General features: G+C 42.1%; 2 protein-coding genes across 5 annotated transcripts in view; one reads left to right on the top strand and one right to left on the bottom strand.

Moving 5' to 3' along the window:
• Window positions 1-16,332, bottom strand: part of Cep57l1 (centrosomal protein 57 like 1) — a 50,699-nt gene extending 34,367 nt beyond the window's left edge. For 3 of the 4 annotated variants that reach the window (XM_055616175.1, XM_055616176.1, XM_055616179.1), the window contains exon 1: window positions 16,052-16,332. In XM_055616175.1, the coding sequence (XP_055472150.1) occupies window positions 16,052-16,174 (123 nt within the window). In that variant the 5' untranslated portion in view covers window positions 16,175-16,332. Of the gene's footprint in view, window positions 1-9,685; window positions 9,700-16,051 lie in introns of those variants that run through there. The other variant, XM_055616177.1, reaches the window with a different exon arrangement.
• A 740-nt stretch (window positions 16,333-17,072) lies between these two features.
• Window positions 17,073-24,324, top strand: part of Sesn1 (sestrin 1) — an 86,390-nt gene continuing 79,138 nt past the window's right edge. Inside the window, exon 1 of the mRNA XM_055615951.1 lies at window positions 17,073-17,757. Within this exon, the coding sequence (XP_055471926.1) occupies window positions 17,479-17,757 (279 nt within the window). The 5' untranslated portion in view covers window positions 17,073-17,478. The remainder of the gene's footprint in view (window positions 17,758-24,324) is intronic.

The raw sequence follows: 24,324 nt of genomic DNA, 5'->3' as shown, positions 1-24,324 counted from the left end.
TTGAGGGATAATTAACACTAAGGATAAGGTTACAACATGGAAATATACTTTTATAACCCCCCCCCACACACACACACACACACAGATAGAGGGAAGAGCAAAGGGAGAGAGAGAGGAAAAAGAGAGACTCATGGAATAGTTGAGTTCACCCACACGGGATCATGTCACCCCAGATGCCACAGTTGCCAACTAAAAAGGCCAATGCCAGGTATAGAGTACGTTCCCTTGCACAGCTGGCCAGAGGGATCCAGAGATCTCCAAACAATTGAGGTTCTTTCAGTGTTCTTGCTGGATTGGATTTATGGCCCACTCCACAGGAGGACTGAGTACTTGGTGCTGTAAGTCTGGTAGGGGAGACTACAAGATCCACAAGCAAACCTATTCCAATTATTTTGCTAAATGGATAAATCTACCTCTAGGTTAGTGCAGCAATCAGACCCCATCAAGGAAGTGTCTTTGTGCAGTGGATGACAATTAATGCAGAGACAAAACAAGGTCAAAGCACAGACAGTGAGTGACGGTGAACCCTCAACCCTTTGTAAAAAGGACATTGCCATCCTACCCCTACCCTAAGGCTCAGGGACCAGTGGAGGAAGGGTGGGGGAGCGATTGTGGAGGACCTCAACAGAACCATGTCTTCTGGACCTGTCGGAACTGATGCACCCAGGAACCCTCAGCAGCCATAGACGCCATAAGACTTGCACAGGATGAAGTCAGTTCAGGCATGGAATGAGAAGAGGCTCATGAGCCCTCCCCCTTAACTGAGAAGCCATGGACGGGGGGTGGCTTTTGTTGAAGGGGGAGCAGTTTTCTGTAATGGCATGGTTCCTGGTATACTGTCGGCCACACTCCAGCGCATGGCCTCATACACAGGACTGTATGAGCAAGGTGGAGTCGATGGATTATCAAGAAAAAAAAAAAAAAAAAGTTGTAGGTTTGGGGATCAGGGGGATAAGGAGGTGGAAATGGACCTGAGAGGGTTGCAGGGATATGATTAAGTACATTGTATGAAATTCTCAAAGAACTAATAAAATATTTTAATGTGTTAAAAAAATAGCCCATAATAATAGTCTACAGAAACCCCTAGAAATTATCATAGGTAATCAAAATCTCACACAAAGGGCACATATTAAAAGGCATTTCTGAACTGCTGATTGTGAACTACACCCATAGCTTTCTCATTTCTAAAGATAACTGTCACTAACAGTTCTTGGAAATACAAAAAGATATGCCACAGCAGTTTTCTTTTGTCAATCAGTGGGTAATGCAGGAAAATGTTCTTCAGATTCTAGAAGCATGTAAATCTTTTTTACTAGAGCATTAAAATCCTCACCATTAGAGGGGTGTGTGTGTGTGTGATGGTGTGCAGTGTGGTTCGTGTGGTGTGTGGCATACACGTGTACTTAAATGTGGAGGCTAGAGACCAGAGGCCAGAGAAAGAGGTCAGGTGTCCTGCTCTATCATTTCATCTCATTCCTTTGAGACAGGGACACTCAGGAATCTGGAACTAGGCCAACAGCCAGCAACTCTGAGTGGCCCTCCTATCTCTGACCACAGTGACACTGGGGTTAAAGGTATACCTGCAGCATTTTTGTTTGGTTGGTTTCTTGAGACAGGGTTTCTCTGTGTAGCCTTAGGCTGTCCTGGACTCGCTTTGTAGACCAGGCTGGCCTCGAACTCACAGAGATCCACCTGTCTCTGCCTGCCAGAGTGCTGGGATTACAGGCATGTGCCACCATGCCCAGCTGCAGCAAGCACCTATCCACTGAGCCATCTCGAAGCCCACAGGCAGCTCTGAATGAGTGCTACTGTGGAATTTAGTGATAGAGTAATTCTTTTCTTAGGCATCTCTGTGGGTCTGAATAGGGCTGGCTTGGCAATTTCATCAAAGGAATATGATGAATGGAAAGGGCTCTGGCTTGAGTCTTCTGAGCAGGGTTCTTTGCTGTTTCTCATAGTTACGTGCTATATAATCTTAGCTGAGCCACTTTTTTTTTTTCTCTTAACTCTGAAGGTTATCAAGTACCATTTAAGTGGTAGGAGTAGCCGTGGTACAAACTTAATCATTGATTAATCTTAATACTGGAATGATTAACCACTGGGCCATCTGTCCAGCCCCCAGATATCACTTAAAAAAAAAAAATCAAGTACTTTATTTTTTTCAACTTTTAACAATGAATTCACATTTACCTGAACGTCAAAGGTACCTAAAACTTATATGCAGAATATAATTATGTATACTTTGCCTGTTTGTGAACCACATGCATACCCGACACCCATAGAAGCTGGAAGAGGGATTCAGACCCCCAGGACTGCAGTTATGATAGTTGTGAGCTGCCACGTGGGAGCTAGGAATTGAGCTGCAGCCCTCTGGTAGAGCAGCCAGTGCTCTCAAGCTCTGCATGAAGTCTCTATCCCTGGTCCCTCCTATATTCTTAATCTCACTGACCAGCACCTCCACCTTCCTCTTCAGCCTCCAAGTTCTAAGGATTTCGACACCTACCACACTTCTCAAACTAACTCTCCTCCATCACTGACTAGGTGTACTATTCTAGACCTGCATCGCCTATGCCCTGTGGAGGAATTCTGCTAATCCTGTCTCAGAATAACTATCTTACTGTTCTTCCACAGTACAATAAGATTAAAACCTGGGGGTATGGTTTCAAAGTTTAAAACTCTTCAGTGACTCCCCAGTGCCTTCACAACAAAGATGAAGCAGTTTCTCAGGGCCACACAGGGCCCTCAATGACTACAGAGTCTTTCACGCCCCTCTTCATAGAATACTCACTTTGTGGGCACAGGCCTGTAACCCCAGCACTCTCAAGGTAGAGGGAGGGAGGAGGGGAGGAGCAGAAGCTCAAGGTAATGATCCTTGCCTACCTCAAGGCTAGCCTGGGTTATATGTAAGACCCTGTTGCGAAAAAGGACAGGGAAAAAGGACGGGAGGAGGAAACCTATTCACAAATCATCTTCATTAAACTGTATGCCTTGAGGATGGGGGTCGCAATGAAATGCCCACAAAACTGGAGTGGATTAAAAGCCACGAGGTATTCCAGGGTAGTCCTATGAAAAGTCACTTCAGCAGCTGGGGATGGAGCTCAGCGGCAGAGCACCCGGCAGGCGTACATGCGGTCGCTTCAGTGTAAGGCAAATGCAAGTTGTCCACGTCATTCCCGGTGGAGAGACCGCAGTTAGACTGTGGTATCTAAACAGCAGAGCAAGCTTGTCACAACACTGCTCCCCTTGCTGTTGAGAGGTCCAAGTCTCTCATTCCAATTCACACAGCAAGCCTTCAGAGCTTTAAGTACCTGGCATTTGACTCATCTGAGATAGTGTTCTGGAGGAGGGGGTGAGGTCATCTGTTGGTAGAGAGACTGGCAGTGTGATCTGCGTTGTACTTTCTTCCAAGCAGACCTGTTGGCACAGCTGTGAAGGTCTTCCTCACAGGAGTGGGACATGCTTTGCGTCACACAGAGGTAAGGACAAAACCCGATTTTCTTGTCCAGGTGAGGTGAAGCTTAAGTTGATCAAAATATATTTTACTTAAAATCTACATATTAGAACACATTAATCCACTTCTGTATTAGTTTCCAATGTGCCTCCTTCATTTCGCTGGCCAGGCCAGATGCTGAACTGCTGAGGGCCTGCTAATGTCTACCCAGTAGCCAAAACCAAAAAGCCAAGTAGAAAGGACCCTGTGAGCTGGGCAGCCCATGTCTGTAATCAGTTCCTGGAAGACTGAAGACAGAAATCCACATGTTTGCCACACTTAGGTGATTTCTGGGCTAGCATGAGAAACAGGGAGACCCTATCTCTAAAACCAACCAACCAACAAGTTAAAAAAAAAAAAAAAAAAAAAAAAAAAAGAAAAAACCTTATAAGAGTTAGGTGTCCAGCTAGGCTGTGGTGGTGCACTCCTTTAATCCCAGCACTTGGGAGGCAGAGGCAGGCAGATCTCTGTGAGTTTGATGTCAGCCTGGTCTACAGACCTATTTTCAGGATAGCCAGGGCTACACAGAAAAACTCTGTTTAAAAAAACAAAACAAAAAATAAATAAAAATTTAAAAATGAGGTGGGTGTCATGTAAGCGCCTATGAACCTGGCTGAGGGGAAGCAGGTAATCAGACATGGGCTGCCCAGCTCACAGGGTCCTTTCTACTTGGTAATCATAGATAATATCTTTGGATAAGAACATTGCTACAGTTCCTCATACTTAAATTATACCTTAGCCAGTGATGCTTCACTGTGCAGGATCAGACACTAGAGTGTGTACAGAGAGACTTGACAGATAATAAATTACATATATAATCCTGATTTAAAAAATGATAAATGCTAACTCTATAAAACTTGGATTACACTAGAAAATCAAATTCAGTGTAAAATTTACCAATTTGATATTATTCTGGTCTATATAGTGAGTTCTAGGACAGCCAGGACTATGTTATGTAGAAAGACTGTCTTGAAAACAAAACAAAGAAATAGACAAACAAGATTAACACTTTCATAGTAGCTCAGTCTTATTTCAACCAAAGTTGAGATTGGAATACATGCTCTTGCCAGTTGCTCTTTTTACTCACTGTAACATAATAAATGTTGACATATACATAATTTGATTGAAGTATGGTTTTTAATGCGCATATAAATATTTATGTAAGCTTTCTTCTCATTAAGATATAGTTAACCAATTATAATGTTAGGTGTATGACAATTTTAATGCTTTTAATACTGTCAAACTGGCAAAACCTAAAACTGTTTCAAGTAAAGCATTACTAAAGTTGTTTGGGACTTAAAGGTTTTAATTGTTTCTCTCACCAAAATACTCTATTTTAGAAATTTTTTTCTAAGTTATATCTTCTCAAATGCTCCTGTTAACTTCAACTGAGAAAAATGGGATCTATTTAAAAAAAAAAAAAACATTTAAAAATAGGAATGAGGGGCTGGAAAGAGAGCTCAACAGTCAAGAGCCCCAGCTGCTCTTCTGGAGGACCAGGGTTCAATATGCAGCAGCCACATGGAGGCTGACAATGTCTGTAACTCCGGTCCCAGAGGATCCAGAGTACTCTGTGGGCTTCTGTGAGCAGTACACACGTGTGGTACCCAGACACACAAAAAAGCTAAACACCCATACACATAGAACAGAAATAAAAAAAAAAGTTAAAGCAGGAACAGAGCCTCTAGCTCAATACCAGCCTGATTTTTCCCATGTTCTGTGGCCCAAGATTGCTGCTACTGGCTGGCACACGACTGGAAGGGCAAAGTGATCATCATTCACGCCCAGCTGTTAGCCCTGAGCTACAGTGACTGGCCTGGTAAGCTATGTCCACCGGTGCAATGGTGGCCTCAACACTAGTAGAGAAACCAAACCTTTTCTGATTGGATCTGGGCTCTACACAATGAAACCCATAGTGCAAGAACCTATGCCTAGATCTAAGGTCATAGATCCCAGGGAAGAACCTACTAACATTATTTTGCTGAATATATATAGCATTAAAATAACTCCTAATGACTTACTAGGAATTGCACCGCATCTCTCAATCCTGATTTGAGAGGCTTCTATTTAGAGTAGACAGTATTTAACACATGGACCCACAAGGTGGCCAAGGTGCTGAGAAAGAGGCTGTCAAATGTTCAGCTCTCAATGGAACACTGCACCTCTTCCTCCCAAGGCTCAAGGATCACTGTGGAAGAAATGGTGGCAAGAGTGTAAAACCCAGAGGCACAGAATGACTACAAGAAAGTAGTGTCTCCTGGACACAGCAGGGCAGCTATACAAATGAATTCACAGTAGGTGAAAAAGCATGTACAAAGCCTGTGCAAGCCCAAGACATGCCAAACTCAGCGTGGAGACAGGAGTTGGGCATAAACGCCTACTCCTGACCGTGGAACTATCGGCAACTGTTAACTTCTGGAGGAGAGGCAGTTTTCTCTAGGAATGTAGCCCCCGGTAAACTGACCATGCTGTAGTGGAAGATCATACATTCAAGAATATATGAGCAGCACACACAAGAGCCGGGCCTGGTGGTACACACCTCTACTTAGTACTTCTTAACATTAGTACTTGGGAGACAGAGGCAGGTGGATCTCTGTGAGTTCAGGGCCAGCCTGGTCTACCTACTGAGTTCCAGGATAGCCAGGGCTATATAGAGAAACCCTGCCTCAAAAATAAAAATAAATAAATAATAAAAAATAAATGAAGACATAAAATTGAGTGAATAGGGAAGGGAAAGCAGATACGGAAAGAGTTAGGGGTAATGAATATAATCAAAACACATTTTAGAAAACACTCAGTGAACTAATAAAAAGTATATGAAACATTAAAAAGTTTCTATTTTGTATACTAAAACAAAATGTAACAAAATTTCAACTAGCACTTGAAAAGTATTATTATGTACAAAGTATCACATTTGGCTTACAATCTTAAAAATGTAGTTACTATTATCAAAGTAACTTTTTCACACATAAGGAAACAGATGAAATGACTAGTTAATTTGGTCAAAGGTCTTCAGGAATTACATGTAGCGCCCTTTCTGACAGTTCACTGCTGTGGTAGTTTGAGTAGAAGTGGCCCCCACAGGCTCAAATATTTGCATGCTTAGGGAGTGGGACTATTTTAAAGGATTAGAAGGATTAAGAGATGTGGCCTTGTTGGAAGAAACGCATCATGGGAGGTGGGCTTTTGAGGTCTCTCTCATCCTATGGACCAGGATGGCTTAGCGCTCAGCACCATGGGTACCACCATGCTTTCCGCTATAATAATAATGGACTAAACCTCTGAAACTGTAAACAAGACACCAACTGAATGTTTTCTTTGATAAGAATGAAATTGCCTTGGTTATAGTGTCTGTTCACAGAAAGCAAGCAGTGGCTAAAACAACTGTTTTCTATAAATCAGAACCCAGTATCTCTATCTGTGACTTTAGATTTAAAAAGAATAATTACTAAGGGGGCTAAAGAGATGGCGCCACAGTTTACTGCATTGCTGCTCTTGCAGAGGACTTGGGTTGGATTCCCAGCACCCACATGGTGGCTGAAAAATCATCTGTAACTTGTTTCAGGGGATTCAATGCTCTCTCTGACCTCTGAGGACACCAGGAACACATGTAGTACATACAAACATTCAGTCAAAACATCCATACACCTAAAATAAATAAGTAAATCTTTTTAAAAAATCACCAATATTTTTCCTCAAAATGCTATATTTTCTACTAATTTCCTGTCTTAGAACATTATATTTATTTAATGCAAAATTGGATTAAGTTTACATTCCCTGAGTACGTGGGTCACCTCTTACAGATGCTCATGGTGTATGTGCGCCAGCTTAAGTTTAGCATTTTCCCACTCTTTAAGTACATAAACACAGGAACATTTATTTAAGGCACAATTCAATTTGTAAATTTCCCAAAGAAAACAAACATTGGAGCTACTAGAATTATTTTTCCAACAAATAGACCTACTGCAGAGATCACAACTGAGAAAAACATAAAACACTTTTAAAATGACACCCTGGAGGAAATTCTATTCTCTGCACTAAAGAAAAGCACACACATATATATTCATATACTCATTAATATTTCCTTCCCTCTTTCCATTCAATAATGTCCCCCTATTTCCTGTAACAATGAATGAAATCAACAACAGATGGTTATTGAAGTTACTAATTATAACTTTTGCAAAGCCAACTGTCATTAATTTATCAGTATTTTGTTGCATATATTAATTATAGCTTATCTTAATGTAGTGCCTTAGACCTAGCATTGTTTTAGCAATGACTGTAACACATTTACTCTCCTCTACAGTCCTTTAAAAGCAAGAACTACATCTTACTCATTCACCAACTATCCACTGGAGTTTTTAGTAACTGTTCAATACACTTTTGTGTATTTGTTTCTTTTGAGACAGAGTCTCACTATATAGCCTGACTGGCCTGGAACTCACTGTGTAGACCAGGCTAGACTCAAACTTACACATCCATCTATCTCTGGCTCCTAAGTACAGGAATTAAAGATGTCTGCCCCCATGCTTGGTGCATTTGTTATTTTTAATTCATTTAATGTAGTAAAAACATGTAAAACAGAATAAAACCAAGTCAATACTTTCCCACATTGATCACTACATTGTATCTTATATGTAACATTACGAAATTTAGATTTATCTTAAATGATATTTGGCAGCATTTCTCCTTTATCTTGTGGACTATAAAATAATTCTGTAATTTATAATTTCTGACTTCTTACATTTAATGAATACAACTGTTGCAAAAGCATTAACTCGAGAGCATCTTTTTGAGGGCCAGAGAGAAACCTTGGCGGTTAGGGGCACTTGCTGCTCTTGCGGACACTCTGTACCCATGTGGTGCACAAATATTTATGCAGGCAAACATTCACACATATGAAAATTAAAAAGAACATTTTTCTGAGCCAGTGAGATGGCTCAGTAGGTAGACACCTGCCACCAAGCTTGAGGACCTGAAACCCAAGTTCAATCCCTGAAAGCCATGTGATGGAAGGAGAGAATGGATTCCTGCAAGTTGCCTTCTGACCTCCACAGAGTTCAATATACCGAGCCACCAAGGAAATACAAATTAAAATTATTCTGAGACACCACCTCCCCCAACCAGAACGACTAGCAAATCTAACAACAGATGTGGAAAATGATGTGGAGAGAAAGGAACCCCCTGCAAGTGAGGGTGCAAATTAATGCAGACATTATGGAAATCGGCTTGGAGATTTCTAAAAGATGTAAAAAAAGAACTACCATATGGTCCAGCTATGAGCTCCAGGCCTATATCCAGAGAACGCCATCCCCTGCCATGGAGATATTTGCACCCTCTGTTACTGCAGCTTTATTCACTGTAGGAAAGAGTTGGAATCCACCTAGCTGTCTATCATCAACAACAACAAATCAAACAGGAGCTGGAGAGATGGCTCAGCAGGTAAAAGCACTGACTGCTCTTCCAGACAACCCAGGTTCAATCCCCAGCACTTACATGGCAGCTCACGACTGTCTGTTACTCCTGTTCCAGGGGATCTGATACCCTCACACAAATATGCATGCAGTCAAAACAATGTACATAAAATTAAAAATAAGTAAATGGAGAGAGGTGAGCAAAAACAACCCCATAAATGTCAGGAAAGAGAACTTAAAAAGCGTATTAAATGAAGCCACACAATCTCAAAAAGAAAAAACCATCACATGTTCTCTCCTATTCACAATCTAGCCAGTGTGTATGAGCATGTGTAGAGGGTACTGGAGGGGGGGCAGTGTACAGATGAATACAGTATAGCACGAAGATAATACAAGAAAGGCCGAGGGTAAGGGGATAAGGAAGGCCTGAACGTAGGTAACCAACAGGAGTTTTGAGAGCGAATGAGGCTAATTGTTTTTCTAGTTCTAATTCTGTCGTGGATTTTGTTTTGTTTTGGTTTTGGTGATGGATAAGTTCATAAAAATATATTGGAAACTGAAAACCTAACTCAGAGGCCCTATAGCTCCCATTCCAAATGCCTACTTTAACTGTACGGAAGTTCACTGAGTTATATAGACTTTGGGCCTGGGTATTTTTGGTGTGTGATGTTTTTATGTATTTGCAAGTTATAAAATATTAGAAATTTACATTACAAAATATAACAAAGCTCATAAAACTTTAAAAATGTATAAAAATGGGTAACGAGAAACATAAGCTGACCTGAGGCAACGAGAGCTAGGATGAAGCTGCAGTTCTGCGGTGCAGCCATTGTCTAGCATTGTCTATTTCCGTGGTGCAAGGCCCTGGGTTCAGTTCTCAGCAGCACAAAAACACAGTTTCGTGGTACAGCCATTATCTAGCATGTGCAAGGGTCTGGGTTCAATTCTCAGCAACACACAAACACAAAACATAAGACAAGTTAAAAATATTTGTCGTTATAATAGTTAAAGAGCACAGACCTAGAGCCCATTAAAGATTGAGACTATCAAACACTATATACCAATGTAGTTTCAGCACTTGAGAGGCCCAAAGGCAGGATGATCACTGTGAGTTCAAGGCCAGCCTGAACTACATAGCAAGGCTCAACTGAGCACTTCTCCCTTTGCTTTTGAGCTCTTGCTTCTGCTTCCCCTCCCCTCCCACCTGCCCTTCTGCCTTCCCTTCCTCTTCTTATCTTCCTTTTGTCCTTAAAGGGTCTTGTTTGTAGCCCAGGCATTTGAGAACCTAAGTCCTACTGTCTCAGCCATGTGTCAGGCTTTTGGGTGGTGGGTTTGGTTTAGTTTAGGGTTTGGTTTATGAGACAGGGTTTCTCTGTGTAGCCCTCGCTGTCCTAGATTCACTTGTAGACCAGGCTGACCTCAAAGTCACAGAAATCTGCCTGCCTCTGCCTCTTGAGTGCTGGGATTACAGGCATGCGCCACCATGCCCAGCTCCTTTTTTATTTTTATTATGTAATGATCTAATTAATTTCAGATCCAGTAGAAACTTTAATATATCTAAGCACAAAAATTCTATTTTCTCAAAAAGCTAGCTCAAAATGGATCATAGAGCTTCATATAAAACACTAAACTTTAAAACTTGTAGACGATAACAGAAAATCTAGTTGTTTTGGGGCATGAAAATAACATTTTAGATGCAACACTAAAAGCTATGAAAGATAAACATGTTAAGCTGGATTTCAATAAAATTTAAAACCATTTTACAAAGGACAGCATTAAGAACATGAAAGATGAACCAGATAAAGAGAAAAATGTTTGCAAGAACAAGCTCCCAATATACAGAACTCTTGGTTGTTGTTTTTTTTCAAGACAGGGTTTCTCTGTGTAGCTCTGGCTGTTTTAGAACTTGCTCTGTAGACCAGGGTGGCTTTGAACTCACAAAGATATGCCTGCCTCTGCATCCTGAGTGCTGGGACTTAGGGTGTGCATCACCACAGCCCAGGCACAGAACTCTTTAAACAACCAAACGCAGAGCCAAAAAAAAAAAAAAAAAAAAAAAAAAAAGAGCAAGAGGCTTCAGACTCCTTGCCAAAGACACAGGTGGAAATAAACACAGTAAGCATCCGGTGCCGTTTGGGATTGGCTGGCTGAAGGTAACTGTCCTGTGAAGGCTGTGAAGCAACAGAACTCTCATTTGCTGTGGGCGGGAATATAAAAATGCAGCCGCTGTGCAGCAGCTGTGAGTTTCTTACAAAGTGTAACATAGGGTCACCAAGTGAACCAGCCACGAGCCAAAAACTTATGTCCACGAAAGCTCTCTAACCAAACACTTTACAACAGTTTTATTCTTGATTTCCATGCGTTTAAAAAGAATGAGCTCTCAAGCCAAGAGAAAGATTTATCAGGTGAACCTCCAAATAGATCGATTTTGTCCAGCATAAGGAGGCCCCATCTGCTGCCCCTCTCATGAGGTGACACCTGAAGTAAGGTGACGCTGAGCAAGCCAGTTTGTTTCCTTGCTCCACTCAAGCCACTTTATACAAAGTTTAGTTCTGTCACGTGCAGCCCCTTCCGGCCAGGTAATCACATTGTGGGAAATGTGACTGATAACTGCATTCTCAACACATCAGCCGGTAAAGATGCATGATGCAATACGAGTACATTTGTTTGTTCGTTTGTTTCTCTTCTGATTAGCAACACTTCTCTGAGCAAGAAACAGTTGTGCTAACATCATCAAAGGAAGATGAGTCAAAGATATGATAAGGGAGTCTGGACAAAGGAAACAGAGATTCCATGTCTCTACTTACTGTCTCTGGTAAAATAAAATAAAATAAAATAAAATAAATAAAATAATTAAAAAAAAAAAGGCCATCTGCTTTTGGGACTCTTCACCCAAACTGATCTTATCAAGATGGCCAGTGACCTTTCAAACAACAAAGCTACAGTTTAAAAACCTTAAACTGTCTGATTACTTCATGCTACTGTAAAAGCATCTTTTATTTGCCAGCTCTTTCTGAACTCTGGCTGGCTGGTTCAACTCAGCTATTTTGGCTCAAACTCCTCTCCTAGCTGATTAATTCAGTCTGGCTTCTCTGTTTCTGACTATTTGTTCTTCCTGGCCCCAGACTCTGGCAATCTGTTCTAATCTTCTGGCTCCTCATTCTCTGGCTCTTTCTATCTTCATCTGTGTCTAGCTGTCTTCATCTATGTCTAGCTTGTTCTCTTTTCAACCTGCCAGTAAAACCTTCCCTAACTGCCTCTAAATTCCACTCAGTTTCGTTGCACTGTCTCTCAACTCACTGATTCAACCAAACTGCCTGAACAGCATTTACTAGAACTCTGTCTCCTAGGTGCTGGGATAAAAGTGTGTACCACCAACGCCTGAATCTTTACCTGAAACTTTCTCTCTACCAGGCTGGCCTTAAACTCAGAGATCCGCTTCCCTCTGTCTACTGGGATTAAAGGTATTGATACTCTGTATTGCAGCCAGAGCAGCCACGTTGCTGGATTAAAATTCCTCTGCGTGTCACCATTTAGAAGGACTAAAGGCTGTAGGCATGAAAGGAGAAGGAACATGATCATCATTGCCAGACAGCTAGCTTGGGAAATTCACTCCCTCTCATTCTACTGACTTCTCAGGTCAGGCTGACAACTTAGTTTCAGTTTGGATATGTGGAACATTAGCATGGGTAGCCGTTTGCTTTTTTATTGGGGGGGGGGCATCTCATCTGGAGTAGGGGGTGGGGCAGTTCAAGAGCTCAAGTCCACTGCAATGGTTTCCTATAACCCCTATTTAAAATGTCCACAGAAAGCAGGGAGCAATGTCGCAAGTCTGTAATCCCAGCACTCTGAGAGGCAGAGGCAAAGCCAGCCTTGCCTAGAAAGTGAGTCCAGACCAGTTAACACAGCCTGTCTCAAAACAAACAAACAAACAAACAAACAAATAAAAATACACAACCCAAAAAAAACCCAAAACCAACAAAACACACACACATACACACACACTCACAATAAAAAAATCTCCACAGTGAAAAATGTAGTGGTTTCATTGGATCTAGAACAACATTTAACATAATCATTACTTCTTTTCTTTCTTCAGTTTGCTTCTAGGCCAACACATTGAGGGGTTTCCCCCCTACGCTGGCTGCTCCTTCAGAATCATACTTGCATATAACTTCAAATCCATTGAACTTCAAGGAGTGTGCCTCCTTCGGTGAAAGTTAACCATTACCAAAACATTACAATGAACCCTCAAACTGTATCCACAGCTAAGTCTTCCTCATTCCTCTTCCATACCTCAAGGCAAGTGGCCAATCTACTGACCTCTTCCCTCTCCCAAATACCAACGTGCACTGCAGAGGAATTTTAAAGAACATGGCTGTTCTGGCAAGACAGCACATCCAAAGACTTCCTAGGTCTGTGTGATCCAGCTGGAATACAAACATGCCTTTAATCCAGGAGAGAGAAGCCAGCATATCTGAGTTCATGGCTAGCCTGGTATAGAGCAAGTTTCAGGAAAAGAAAAGCTTAGGTCCAGGCAGTGGTACATGCCTTTAATCCCAAGCAATGAAGGTAAAGATAATTTGTAGAAGGAAGCACCCATGTTTGAAAGTGATGTCTAATTGAGTGGCAGAAAGAGTAAGACTTGACAGAACAGGATAAGCCCAAATCTCAGGTGAAGAGAGAGAAAAGGGAAGCTACTTAAGGAGCAAAGAGAGTAGAGGCAGTAATAGAGAGAAAGGTTGTAGAGAAAGAACTCAGGTGAAGACTGGAGGAGCCAGAGAATGAGAAGCCAGGAGATTAGAACAAATGGCTGGAGTTACTTTGAGGCCGAGCAGAGCAATTCAGAGGCCAAGAGAAAAGCCAGTTTGAATAAGTCAGCTGGGAGAGGAGAATGAGCCAGCCCAGAGCTCAGGAAAAACAAGAAAGGGTGTGTTAAGCAGTAAGTCTCAGAGGCGGACAACATTCTCGGCCTAGGAGCTTCCAGGACGAGGCCTAGGTTAGCTGGAGGAGGAAGTAAGCCTCCAAGTCGACAACTGAACCAGGAGAATAAAAGTTCTTTTTACATTGTACTCTTTTTCCATGACAAGTAGCCATTCCTTCCTTTTGACTGTTTTGTTTCCTGTGAAACAGGGTCCTGTTGCCCAGCCTGTCTTCACCTCCCTAGTTCAAGGAAGATGATGTGCACCAACCACTTAGTCCAATAGCAAAAGCCTCACTTTCAGTTAGTTCTATAGCACAGGTTCCTGTGATCCAGTCCTTCCACATCTCCTCTGCCAATTCCTTCTGTCCTCCTTAATTCTTAGACTCAAAAGAAGGGTCACTTAGATGATTAAGATGTTAACTGTTGGATGATCTTTAGAACCCACAAGAGCTGGTGACTCCAGGAAGTCCCTCCTTTCTTTAGTTCTGTTACCAATAGTGCCTGTTGTTGCATCAACTAATGCAAAGCACATAAATTAACTTGATGAAAAGTAACTGGAAAAGCCTATAAAAACCAACCAAAGAAACAAACAAACAAAAAACAAACCCCAAATTCCCAAACAAACAAACAACATGACCTGAGATGTTCTAGGGAATTAAGCCCATTTAGAACAAGGCACTGAAAACTCTCCACCTCCCCCAATAACGCAGATTCTTCTTGCCCGCTGTCCGTCACCCACCCTTCCCCAGTAGCAAACCCTCCACCCTGCAAACTCATCTCTGGAACAGCTGCCCCGAGGTGGCAGGCAACCAGCGTACAGGATCCGGCAACAATCCTCAGACGGAAAGGGGATTTTTTTCCCTCACAACCAAGCACTCTTCATTCTTTCCCAATTGGTTGTCATCGCTGTACTGGCCATGGATTCTACGTTACTGACTTACTGCCTCTTCTTACAACACAAGTTCAACGATGCCCCAGTTGGGTACTCAGCAGGCACTTGTTGGCTGAAGCCTTGATGCTATTTATTTGGTCTTCACTGATGAAGACATTCCTGACTCCCTAAGTGTTCCTCGAGCCAACAAAATTAAATAGTATTAAAACTGTATGTTTACACATTAGTTTTCTAATGAAAGCTAGATGAGGAGTTGTGTCTTTTTCTCTCTTGAACACATTCAAAGTCCCATTAGTTTTTGTTATTCGGGGGTTTATTTTACATGAGTGTATTGTTTGCATGTTTGCCTGTGCACCAAGTATATGCCTGAAGTCTGCTGAAGTCAGAAGGGGGCATCGGGTCCTCTGGAACTGGAGTTCTGGAGGGTTGTGAGCTGCCACGTTGAGGCTGAGAATCGAACTCAGGCACTCTGTAAAAACAAGTGTTCTTAACTGCTGCATCATCGCCCTAGTCCCTGATTAAGATTTTATGACTACATTTACTCTGCAAAGCAAAGGATTAAAACCTAATCCGAGTAGCAGTCTATTTAAAAAAACAAAAATAAACAAACAAAACTTCCAAAGCCGGGCACGGTGGCGCCGCCTGTAATCCCTGCCACTCTGGGAAGCAGAGTCAGGCGGATCGCTGTGAGTTCGAGGCCAGCCACATCTACAAAATGAATCCAGGACAGCTTAGGCTATACAGTGAAACCCTGTCTCGAAACCAACCAAACAAAAAACCCTTCCAAACCTGAGTTTTCTCAAGTATAAAGACTTCAAAACATCGTCGGAGAAATGACTGAATCATTCAGAGGCAATAAATTTGAGAGTTTTTTATAGGATTCTTTTCAAACAGAACTCTTCAAAACTTGCAAAACCTAAGAACACTGGGAGTTCTTTTCAGTCTCACACAAAACGCACTTGCTTCCAAAGCTCCCGTTCGGATTCTATATGACCGCGCAAATAAAACACAAAACACATCCGTGTAAGAGCAAACGTGCAACCGCGATGCGCAGGACTTCAAATCCACCCGGCATCGGTTCTCACAGCCAAGGGCAGCAGAAGCAGCAGCTCCTTGACCTTTCAGACAATGATCTCCAAATCTTGGCCTTAGTCACCCACCGAAAGGTGTTGGGCACCTGCACTATTTCCCTCCTGGCAAGCTACCGGGAAAAGGCTCTGGGACTGAAAGGCAGCAATCCCCGATGGCTTCTGCACCAAAATTTCAGAGGGAGTGGAGAAAGGCAAAAGCATTTTCAATGAACAAGTCGCAGCCAAGCCTACCACGCTTACCAGATGGACGTTCCCAGTTAACCCTGGCCTCCGGAACCGTTGGTTCGCGGGCAACCACAAGAAGCGCCGCGGTGGCATCTGGGAGTTGTAGTTTCTGTCGCAAACAAACCGCGTCGGTAGCATTACAACTACATTTCCCAAAAGCCCTGTCTACGGAATCTGGGGTTTGGCTGTCATAATTGTTTGGACTAATCTTCAATTCCAGCCCGTTTCTACTAGGGACGCCATCGAGACCTTTATTTGATGTCTTTTTCTTGCGCGGTAAACATCTCCGTGCATCTACGCTCTTTCCAAACGTCGAGAACGGACAACGCCGCTGAAAGCGCATGCGCGCTGGCCGGAGTCGCGCATGCGCGGCAGCCGGCATGGCTTGGCGGCGCGCGGTGGACTGGGGTCCGGAGGTACTCTGCCCGAGGGCGGGGCTGTTCCTAATGGCCGCCTTGGCGGGTCGCGTGTGCCTGGGCGGAGAGGCAGGCGTGGGGCAGGGGCGTCTCCCCGCGGCCCCGGGCGGGGACAGGGGAGGGGCTGGGGGTGAGGACCCCGTCTCCCCTCCCTGCTCCCGCCCTCTGGGCCGAGCCCCACCGACGGGGCTGGGCGAAGGGGCGGGCCCTGTGCCTCGGGGCCTGTGCTTCGGCAGCGCGGCCCGGGGCTCGAGGACTGCTGGGTCGCGGGGTGCCCTCCGGCTTGGCGGCGGTGGGCCAGGACTGAGGGCTAGGAGCAGCGGGCTACCCCGGAGGACAGGAGCCGCCGGCGGGGTCGGGGACGCTGCCCTCCGGCGCCGCCGACACAGCGGCTGGTGGACGCCCCGGTCCCCCAAGCGCCGGAGCCTCGGGCCCCAGCAAGCTAGGGGCGAGGGTCTGCTGCCAAGCCCGCCAGCACCCGCCCGCTGCCGGGCCGCTGGGAGGAGCCGAGGGGGGCGGAGACTGCGTCGGAGGAGGGGCGGGGTGGGAACCGGCCACTGCACAGACCAAAAAAAAAAAAAAAAAAAATCCCGAATGGCTGGAGAGCCTTTTGCGACCCAGCAGCACGGATTTGACAGCTCCACAACGTGAGGATATCCGCTGACCCTGTGACACAAGAGCACACTTCCCCGAGACTCCCAGTCCAGCTAACCAGCTCTGTAAGCTTGCAACTTTCCAACTTTTCTTCTTTTTGCAATCTCTGCCCTGGAGACTGCCCTTTCGTGTTGGAGAAGGTGCGAGGGTGATCCGCCTTGTGGATCGATTGGAAAGCATCAACCTAAAAGGCACGTGTGGTTCCCAATGCCACCCAGACGCTTGTTTTCGTGACGACTGGATTTCTCTGACTTTATTCTTCACGTTTCTCGTTTTTTTGGTTTTTGGGTTTTTTTGTTGCTGTTGGCAAACTTGCTTTGGGGGAATGCTGAGAGGTGTCTGAAGGCTGCAAAAGAAAAGCTCCCGATTGTCATGGCTGAAGGAGAGAATGAAGTGAGATGGGATGGCCTGTGCAGTAGAGATTCGACTATTAGAGAGACAGCGCTGGAAAACATTAGGCAGATCGTTCTAAGAAAAACCGAACACCTTCGTTCAGTGAAAGAGACGCTCTATCGACCTTCAGATGGGCTTTCAAGTGCTGTTTCTTTGGATGCCATGAATAAACTTCTTGCTCATCTCCTTATGCTCTCTAAGAGGTGTCCCTTTAAAGATGTGAGAGAGAGAAGTGGGTTCATTCTGAAGAGCGTCGAGGTAAGAGCAATATTAGAATAACTAACTCGACAGTGAAATTTGACTTGCAGTTATTCACGTCGCCTTTGAGCTCTTAATATGACTTCACTAGGCATTGGAGAGCACGGTTGAATGTTGGGACCAAACCGAGCAGTGTAAACTAAAAACGGTTTTCAAAAACTGATGAACAAAAATTGTTTTTATGGCGTTTCAGGCAGAAACAGCATTACTAGCGGAGAATAATATATATGAAAGGTGTAGTTAATTACAAGTCCTTGCATTTCTTTTGGTTTGTTGCCAGGCGTACCCAGTGCACTTTGCACATTGTTAAGGTGTTGTGTGTGGAAAGTTTCACATTGGAAGCCTCCAAAATGAGAAATTATATTAAATGTTTCATACTTGTTCAAGGTAAATTGGGGCACAATTTTCTCTGGCCCTTAACAACAAAGGCAGGATTCCAATTTCTAAATGCATCCTAATACAGAAAAATAATTTTCTATTATTTAGAAAATAATAATAATAATAATAATAATAATAATAATAATAATAAATAGCCTAAGTCATAAAGAAGGTAACATGTTCAGGTTGAAAAATTGGACCCAAAGTTAGCATTTAGTAGCATATTCACAATAACCACAAAAGGTTGAGTCAGGGATAATACCGCCAGGAGTTCGAGACCAGTCTGGCTACCTCCTGAGTACTAAGTCTGTACATGGCTACATGGCAAGACCCTGCCTGAAAAAAAAAGAAAAAGAAAAGAAAGAAAGAATTGGATAAAGGTAAGGCATTTGGTAGAAATGTTTTGCTGTTCACTTATTTTCTGTGTTCCCTAACTTGTTTCTCTTCCCCTTAAATTGCGAGTGCAGTAAGGTTTAAAATGCTATTTTTTCTACAGTCATTTTTCTGACAGTTTTCTATAGAAGCTTAAGTAAAAGAAAAACAATCACCTGTGAAAATGATGATTTAAAAAATTTTATTACTTTTATTTTATGTGAGTTGGTGCTTTGCCTGCATGTATGTCTATGTGAGAGTGTGTCAGATCTTGGAGTTACAGACAGTTGTGAGCTGTCATGTGGGGCCTCTAGAAGAGCCCTTAACCGCTGGCTGCGCCATCTCTCCAGCCCAGTAAAATGGTGATCTTAAAAAGCTAAGATCTTGAAATAGTTCTTACAAACACTTGAGAATCAATCATTATAATTAATTTTACAGGAAGGAATTAACTTTCAATATATGTACATTCTGTCCCTTAAGCATAAGAAACTATTTCTTTTAGACTTCTTATAGCCACTATACTAATTAAAAAAAAATAATGGAGTCGTCATTGTGCACATAAAATACTGTGCGATTTGTATAGAACTACATGATCCATAAGTTTTTAAGTTTTTCATCAAGTGTTTGGTTTTTTTTTTCCTTCCACTTGTAACTACTTTGGTCTCTTCCTGGCTTTTCATCTCACTGCTTATTTATATTTGAGTGGAAAAATAGATTATGACTTTTGTTAAGACTTATATTGAAAATAGAAGTATTCAGGCTCTGAGGAGTACTGTATCAGAGAATTGCAGCGTAAGTGGTAAGTAAATGCACTAGAGTCAGACCTAGATTCAATTGCTTCCTTATTAATGAACTGCAGTAACCCTGGACAAATTCCTTGGCTTTCCTTGTATTTGATTTTCACATCTATAAAATAGGGTAAGAATACAGCTTCTGTGGAAATGGCATACAAAGTGCTCTCGTATTCATTGAATGCACCTTTCACAAGTACAATATATAGACTATGTAAAAAATATCTCAAGCCTATTTTATTCTGCAGAATGATTCACTCTTCTGTACTGTAGTGGCTTCCTGTCGACATATTTCTTTCTCAGTTCTGCATCGGTTATACTTTATTGTTGCCATTATCATAAGAGCCTCTTGATTTATATTGTTCTGTAATCTCGTGTTGATATGTCTGTTTTTCCCAGAAGGACTCTTAAGTTCTCAAGAGTTTTGGCTGGGACCTGGAAGCTACTAAATAAATATCCAATGGATAAACAAATTTATTTGCCTTCTTGCTGTCTCACATCAGTTTGCATAGATAAAGTTTCCATCTTACGGAGTTTCTCCCCTACAGCATTCATTCATGCTCTCATTTGAACAGCAAATAGTGAATGCCATAGCAAGAGTGATAAGAATTTGGATATTCTGTGAAAGATAGAAAGGTCATAAAAAGGAGTACACAGACATTTAATTTTATATAGTTTAGTAAGGGGAGAGTTCCCTGAGGCAGACACCCTTAAAGAGAGATTTAATATCCATTCATTCATTTTGAGACAGGGTCTTCAGACTCAGCCTGCCAGGTGCTAGAATTACATACACCAGCATATTTTTCTTAATAGTAATTATTATCTATACAGTGAGATTGTTGTAGGGGTCCAGACATAGAAAATAGCTTGTATGAAGGCCTCATGGCAAAAGCAAGTAACTGAGTTCTAAGACTTGATAGTGATTCAGGATGGTTAAAGTTCACAGTTTGTGGGGAGTGTGAAATTTAAGAGCATATGCTCAGAAGGTAGACAGATCTGATTTTGATACTTTATTATCTGTACACTTATGAATAAATTCCATATTGCTTTTGACTCAGTTCCCCTATCTGCAAAACGGGGAGGATGTTAATAGTAGTTGCCTTACAGTGCTGCTGTGGGAATAAAATGAAATAATGCCTGCAAAGTGTGCCACCGAGCCTAGCACCTAAGAAGTACACTGTAGTGGTAGACATTTTTGTTGTTACCAGGCAGGATCCAGGTCTCCTGGGAACTGTGGACAATTTTAAGGAATGTAGACATTATCCCAGGACAGTGGGAAGCCACTGAAGCTTTGAACAAGACAGTAACATGGTTGATAATGTCACAGGGTCATTCTGGAAGCAAGATGGCAAATGCATTTCCAGGAGTGGATGTTTCCTATCACTTCCAAGTTGTTCTGTGGCAAAAACAGTAGTGGACTGGGCTGTGGTAGAAGAGGAAAGACGCAGATGGATTTGAGAGATAACAAGGAGTTAGAATCCACAGGCTACGATGTTTAAATAAGTTTAGGAAACGAAGGGAAAGAAACAAAATCGTGACTTGAGTTACTCAGTGAATAATGTGACCATTCCTGAGGAAGAAGACCGGCAGGTCTGTTTAGGAGAAAATCAGTTCTTTGTGCATACTGAGTGAAGTTAAGCTTTCTCTGAGGCATCCATGAGGAAGCTGCCCCTTGATGGGTTTGTGTCTCTGCTTCTACTGGTGCTGCTCTCTTTCACCTCTCTGGACTTAACCCACCCTTCACCTTTCTGTCCACCTATATAGCTGCAGGGCCATTTATCTACCCAGCAGACAGGACCACATTACCTACCTGTCTAAAGCCCGTTATCACAGAATACAGCCGTAACGTGTCTAACTTCCACCTCACGCCTTACTGCCCATCTCATTGTTCACACTGTGCTATCAGTCTCACGTGGAATTAGTGCTCCATGGTGCTTTCTGTTAGTCATTGGTAACGTGGGATTCCTGCAGCTGCTTCTGAAGGCCTTTAACTGCTTTGATCAACGCAGAGGACTAGCAAGGGAGAAGGGCAGCTTCAATTCCAAATGACCACTACACCTACAAAATTAGCATATTGGTAGACAACATCTTTTTATCATCTGTACTTGATTGGAGGAGCAGGGAAAAGTTTCTCCTGCTTCTCAACAGGTTCCTTTTCTCATTTTTAATGAATTTAAAATAAATTCCCGTACACCTCTTTGCTACTGGATTCTCTAAACAAAGGAACAGAGAATCAACTCAGGCCCACTTACTAGTACAAGTCACTACTGAGCTGTAGTCATGAAGTCTGTAAATAAAATTGAGGTAAAAAATATAAGTGCATATTTGAGCAAAGATTACAAAAAGAAAAAGTACATAAACTTGTTAGTATTTAGTGCTAAAAATAATTTGGCTCAAGGTTGTAGGTTTAGATTAGGTAATTAAATACTTTGTTAGTGAGGTGGGGAGGATTTCATTTGCTGACGCTGAGAGTTATCTCCCAGGGAGAAGTGAAGCCTGGAGCCTTGCATGTGATGCTCTTTCATGCTTGTCAGAGCATTTCTCATTGCTATCTGAGTAACACATAGCATAAGTATGTTGAATATACACACACAAACTCTATGTTTTTTTATTCGTATTTAATTTCTCATAAATACAATCCCACAACAGTTACCTGTTATACAATTAATTTTAGTTAATTGATTTGTTAGCTTAGCCACATTGCCATTCTTACCTTCCATCTGCAGTCACAACCTGCCAATGTGTCTGTCTCTGAGAAGCAAGGCTTTTCCCTCTGGAGACTTTCCCTCAGTTTCTCTTGACCAGAGTGGCCACGTTCCTTTCTAAGCTAGTCATTGGCAAGGAAGTTGGGCATTTTCACTTTAGTTTGAGTTAATAGGCATTCAGGCTGTAAGGACCAGGAGACACCCTCCCATCACTGAACAGTGGATATGATGGTGAAAAAGAAAGGAGATGGAAGGCAGCCATGTCCAGTTAGAGGTGCCTTTTAACTTGCTGCACTTGTGCAAGACTAGATAATGTATCAGTTGGTCTATTTATAATTTGGATTTCATTAGACTAGAAGTATATTTAATTCATTCATTATGGGAGCTATAAAATATAATAATAAACCAGAGTAGGAGTGTTCTAGAAGCAGATTTGGTCTTGTTTGGTTGGTTGGTTTTGTTTTGATTTTATTCGTTTGTTTTGAGACAGAGTTTCTCAGTGTAGACCTGGCTGTCCTGGAACTTTCTCTGTAAATCAGGCTGGCCTTGAATTTAGAGAGCCACCAGCTGGGATTTAAGTTGTGCACTACTACGCTCAGCAGATTTGGTCTTTTAAAATAAGTTTTGCTTTGATTGCTTTGTTACTGCCCCATACTCAAAATCAAAATTTTAAGTTAGTACATATCAAACACGCAGCCCACACTCTTGGTCCTCTTTCAGTGTTTGCAAGAAGCCTCTCCCTTGCACACACACAGTTTTATTATGACCTCCTTTGTCTTACACTAAGAATCAGTCTCTTTCCCCCCCAGAAGGTTCTGTACTTGACTTCTCTATTCATTGCTTTCTTTCATTTCTATCCTTAAGCACTTTCTATCCTTATGAGGAAAATACTATTTACTTTCAAGCTTCTGAATTCTCTTGGATAGAACCACATGGGTCCTCCCTACCCTCAATGGTTTGAGGCCAAATAAAGAACTTAAAACAAAAACAACTTGGTATTGCTGTGAATCCCATGGTGTCCTTGAACGCTTGGAGTTCAGTCTCCTGATCACTGGAATGCTGAAATGAGAGGTGTGTGCCACCATGCCCAGCTAGATGGAACTAGCTTGCTTGCTGCCTGCCTTCCTCCCTCCCTTCCTCCTTCCCTCCCTCCTTTCCCTCCTCCCTCCCTTCCTTTCTTCCATTCCTCCTTCCTTCCACTGGTTCTATTGATAAACCCTTGCACATGTTATACCAGTGAGCCACACTATCAGCCCCCGATCTTTTTTCCTCTGGCGTACAGGATGAAACCTCATGTCCTCTTTACAAAATATAAGTACACTCTGTGCTCTTTCTTTGTTGTATATCTTCAGAAAGGTTAAAATGAAGAGCATACATTTTTAAAAGCTCTCAAATTTTATATATTTCATATATTTTATTTTGTCACTGCTTCAAATGGTCCCTACCATGGAAAACACTTTTAAAATGTTATCATAAATGCTTGTTTTGTTTATAAACAGAATGTGCTGCTTTGTGCAAAGACAGGATGTTAAACAGTTGAGTGTTAAATTTCATTTTAAGGCCATGGGTTATTCATGACATCATGGAAGATTCTTTGAAACAGTTCAACTTAATTAGAATCTTTTCTCCTTACTAACACTTTTGCCCTAATATACTGGTGTGTGCAGATGGTTCATGATGTAAAGAATTATGAAATAGGTATACCATATTCTTTATTTTACCATACATTTATTTTCCTTTTGATAAGCCATAAGAAATTTGCAAAATTTTTCTTACTACTTGAATGTTATAAATTAATAATTAATAGCACAAGAATTTGTCCATTCTCTTATATTGTGATGTTTTTCATGACTATATTCTTTAAAAAAATAGATTACTAAGAAATATAAAATACTTTGGAAAGATTAGATACTTTAGTTTTATATTTTATTTAAATTTTACCTTATTTTAAACCATATTTCATTCATCAGATTTATTTGTTTTATATTATATGTACGAATGCTTTGCCTGTATGCATTTATGTGTGTATGGCATGTGTGATTGGTGCCCACGGAGGTCAGAGGAGGATGTCAGATGCCTTGGAACTGAAGTTAGAGATGGTGGTCAGCCACCATGTGCAAGAGCTGTTAACCGCTGAGCCATCTCCCTAGTCCATAAATGTTACCTTATTTGTAAGTTAAGCTAAAGAAGGTCTTCCTAGAATTACAAATTATTAAATTTTTTTAAAGACAAGTTCTTCTCCACCTTTCTCCTGGAATCCAACTTGGGGTCTGGAAGGTGCACCGCAAGTGCTCAGCACTGGCTGGCACACACACCCCCCC

This window comes from Psammomys obesus, unplaced genomic scaffold, assembly GCF_907164565.1.
Source record: "Psammomys obesus unplaced genomic scaffold, mPsaObe1.curated_primary_1811, whole genome shotgun sequence".
Taxonomy (NCBI): domain Eukaryota; kingdom Metazoa; phylum Chordata; class Mammalia; order Rodentia; family Muridae; genus Psammomys; species Psammomys obesus.
Note: the sequence above shows the minus strand (reverse complement) of the source record. Positions and strands in the feature narration are given on the sequence as shown.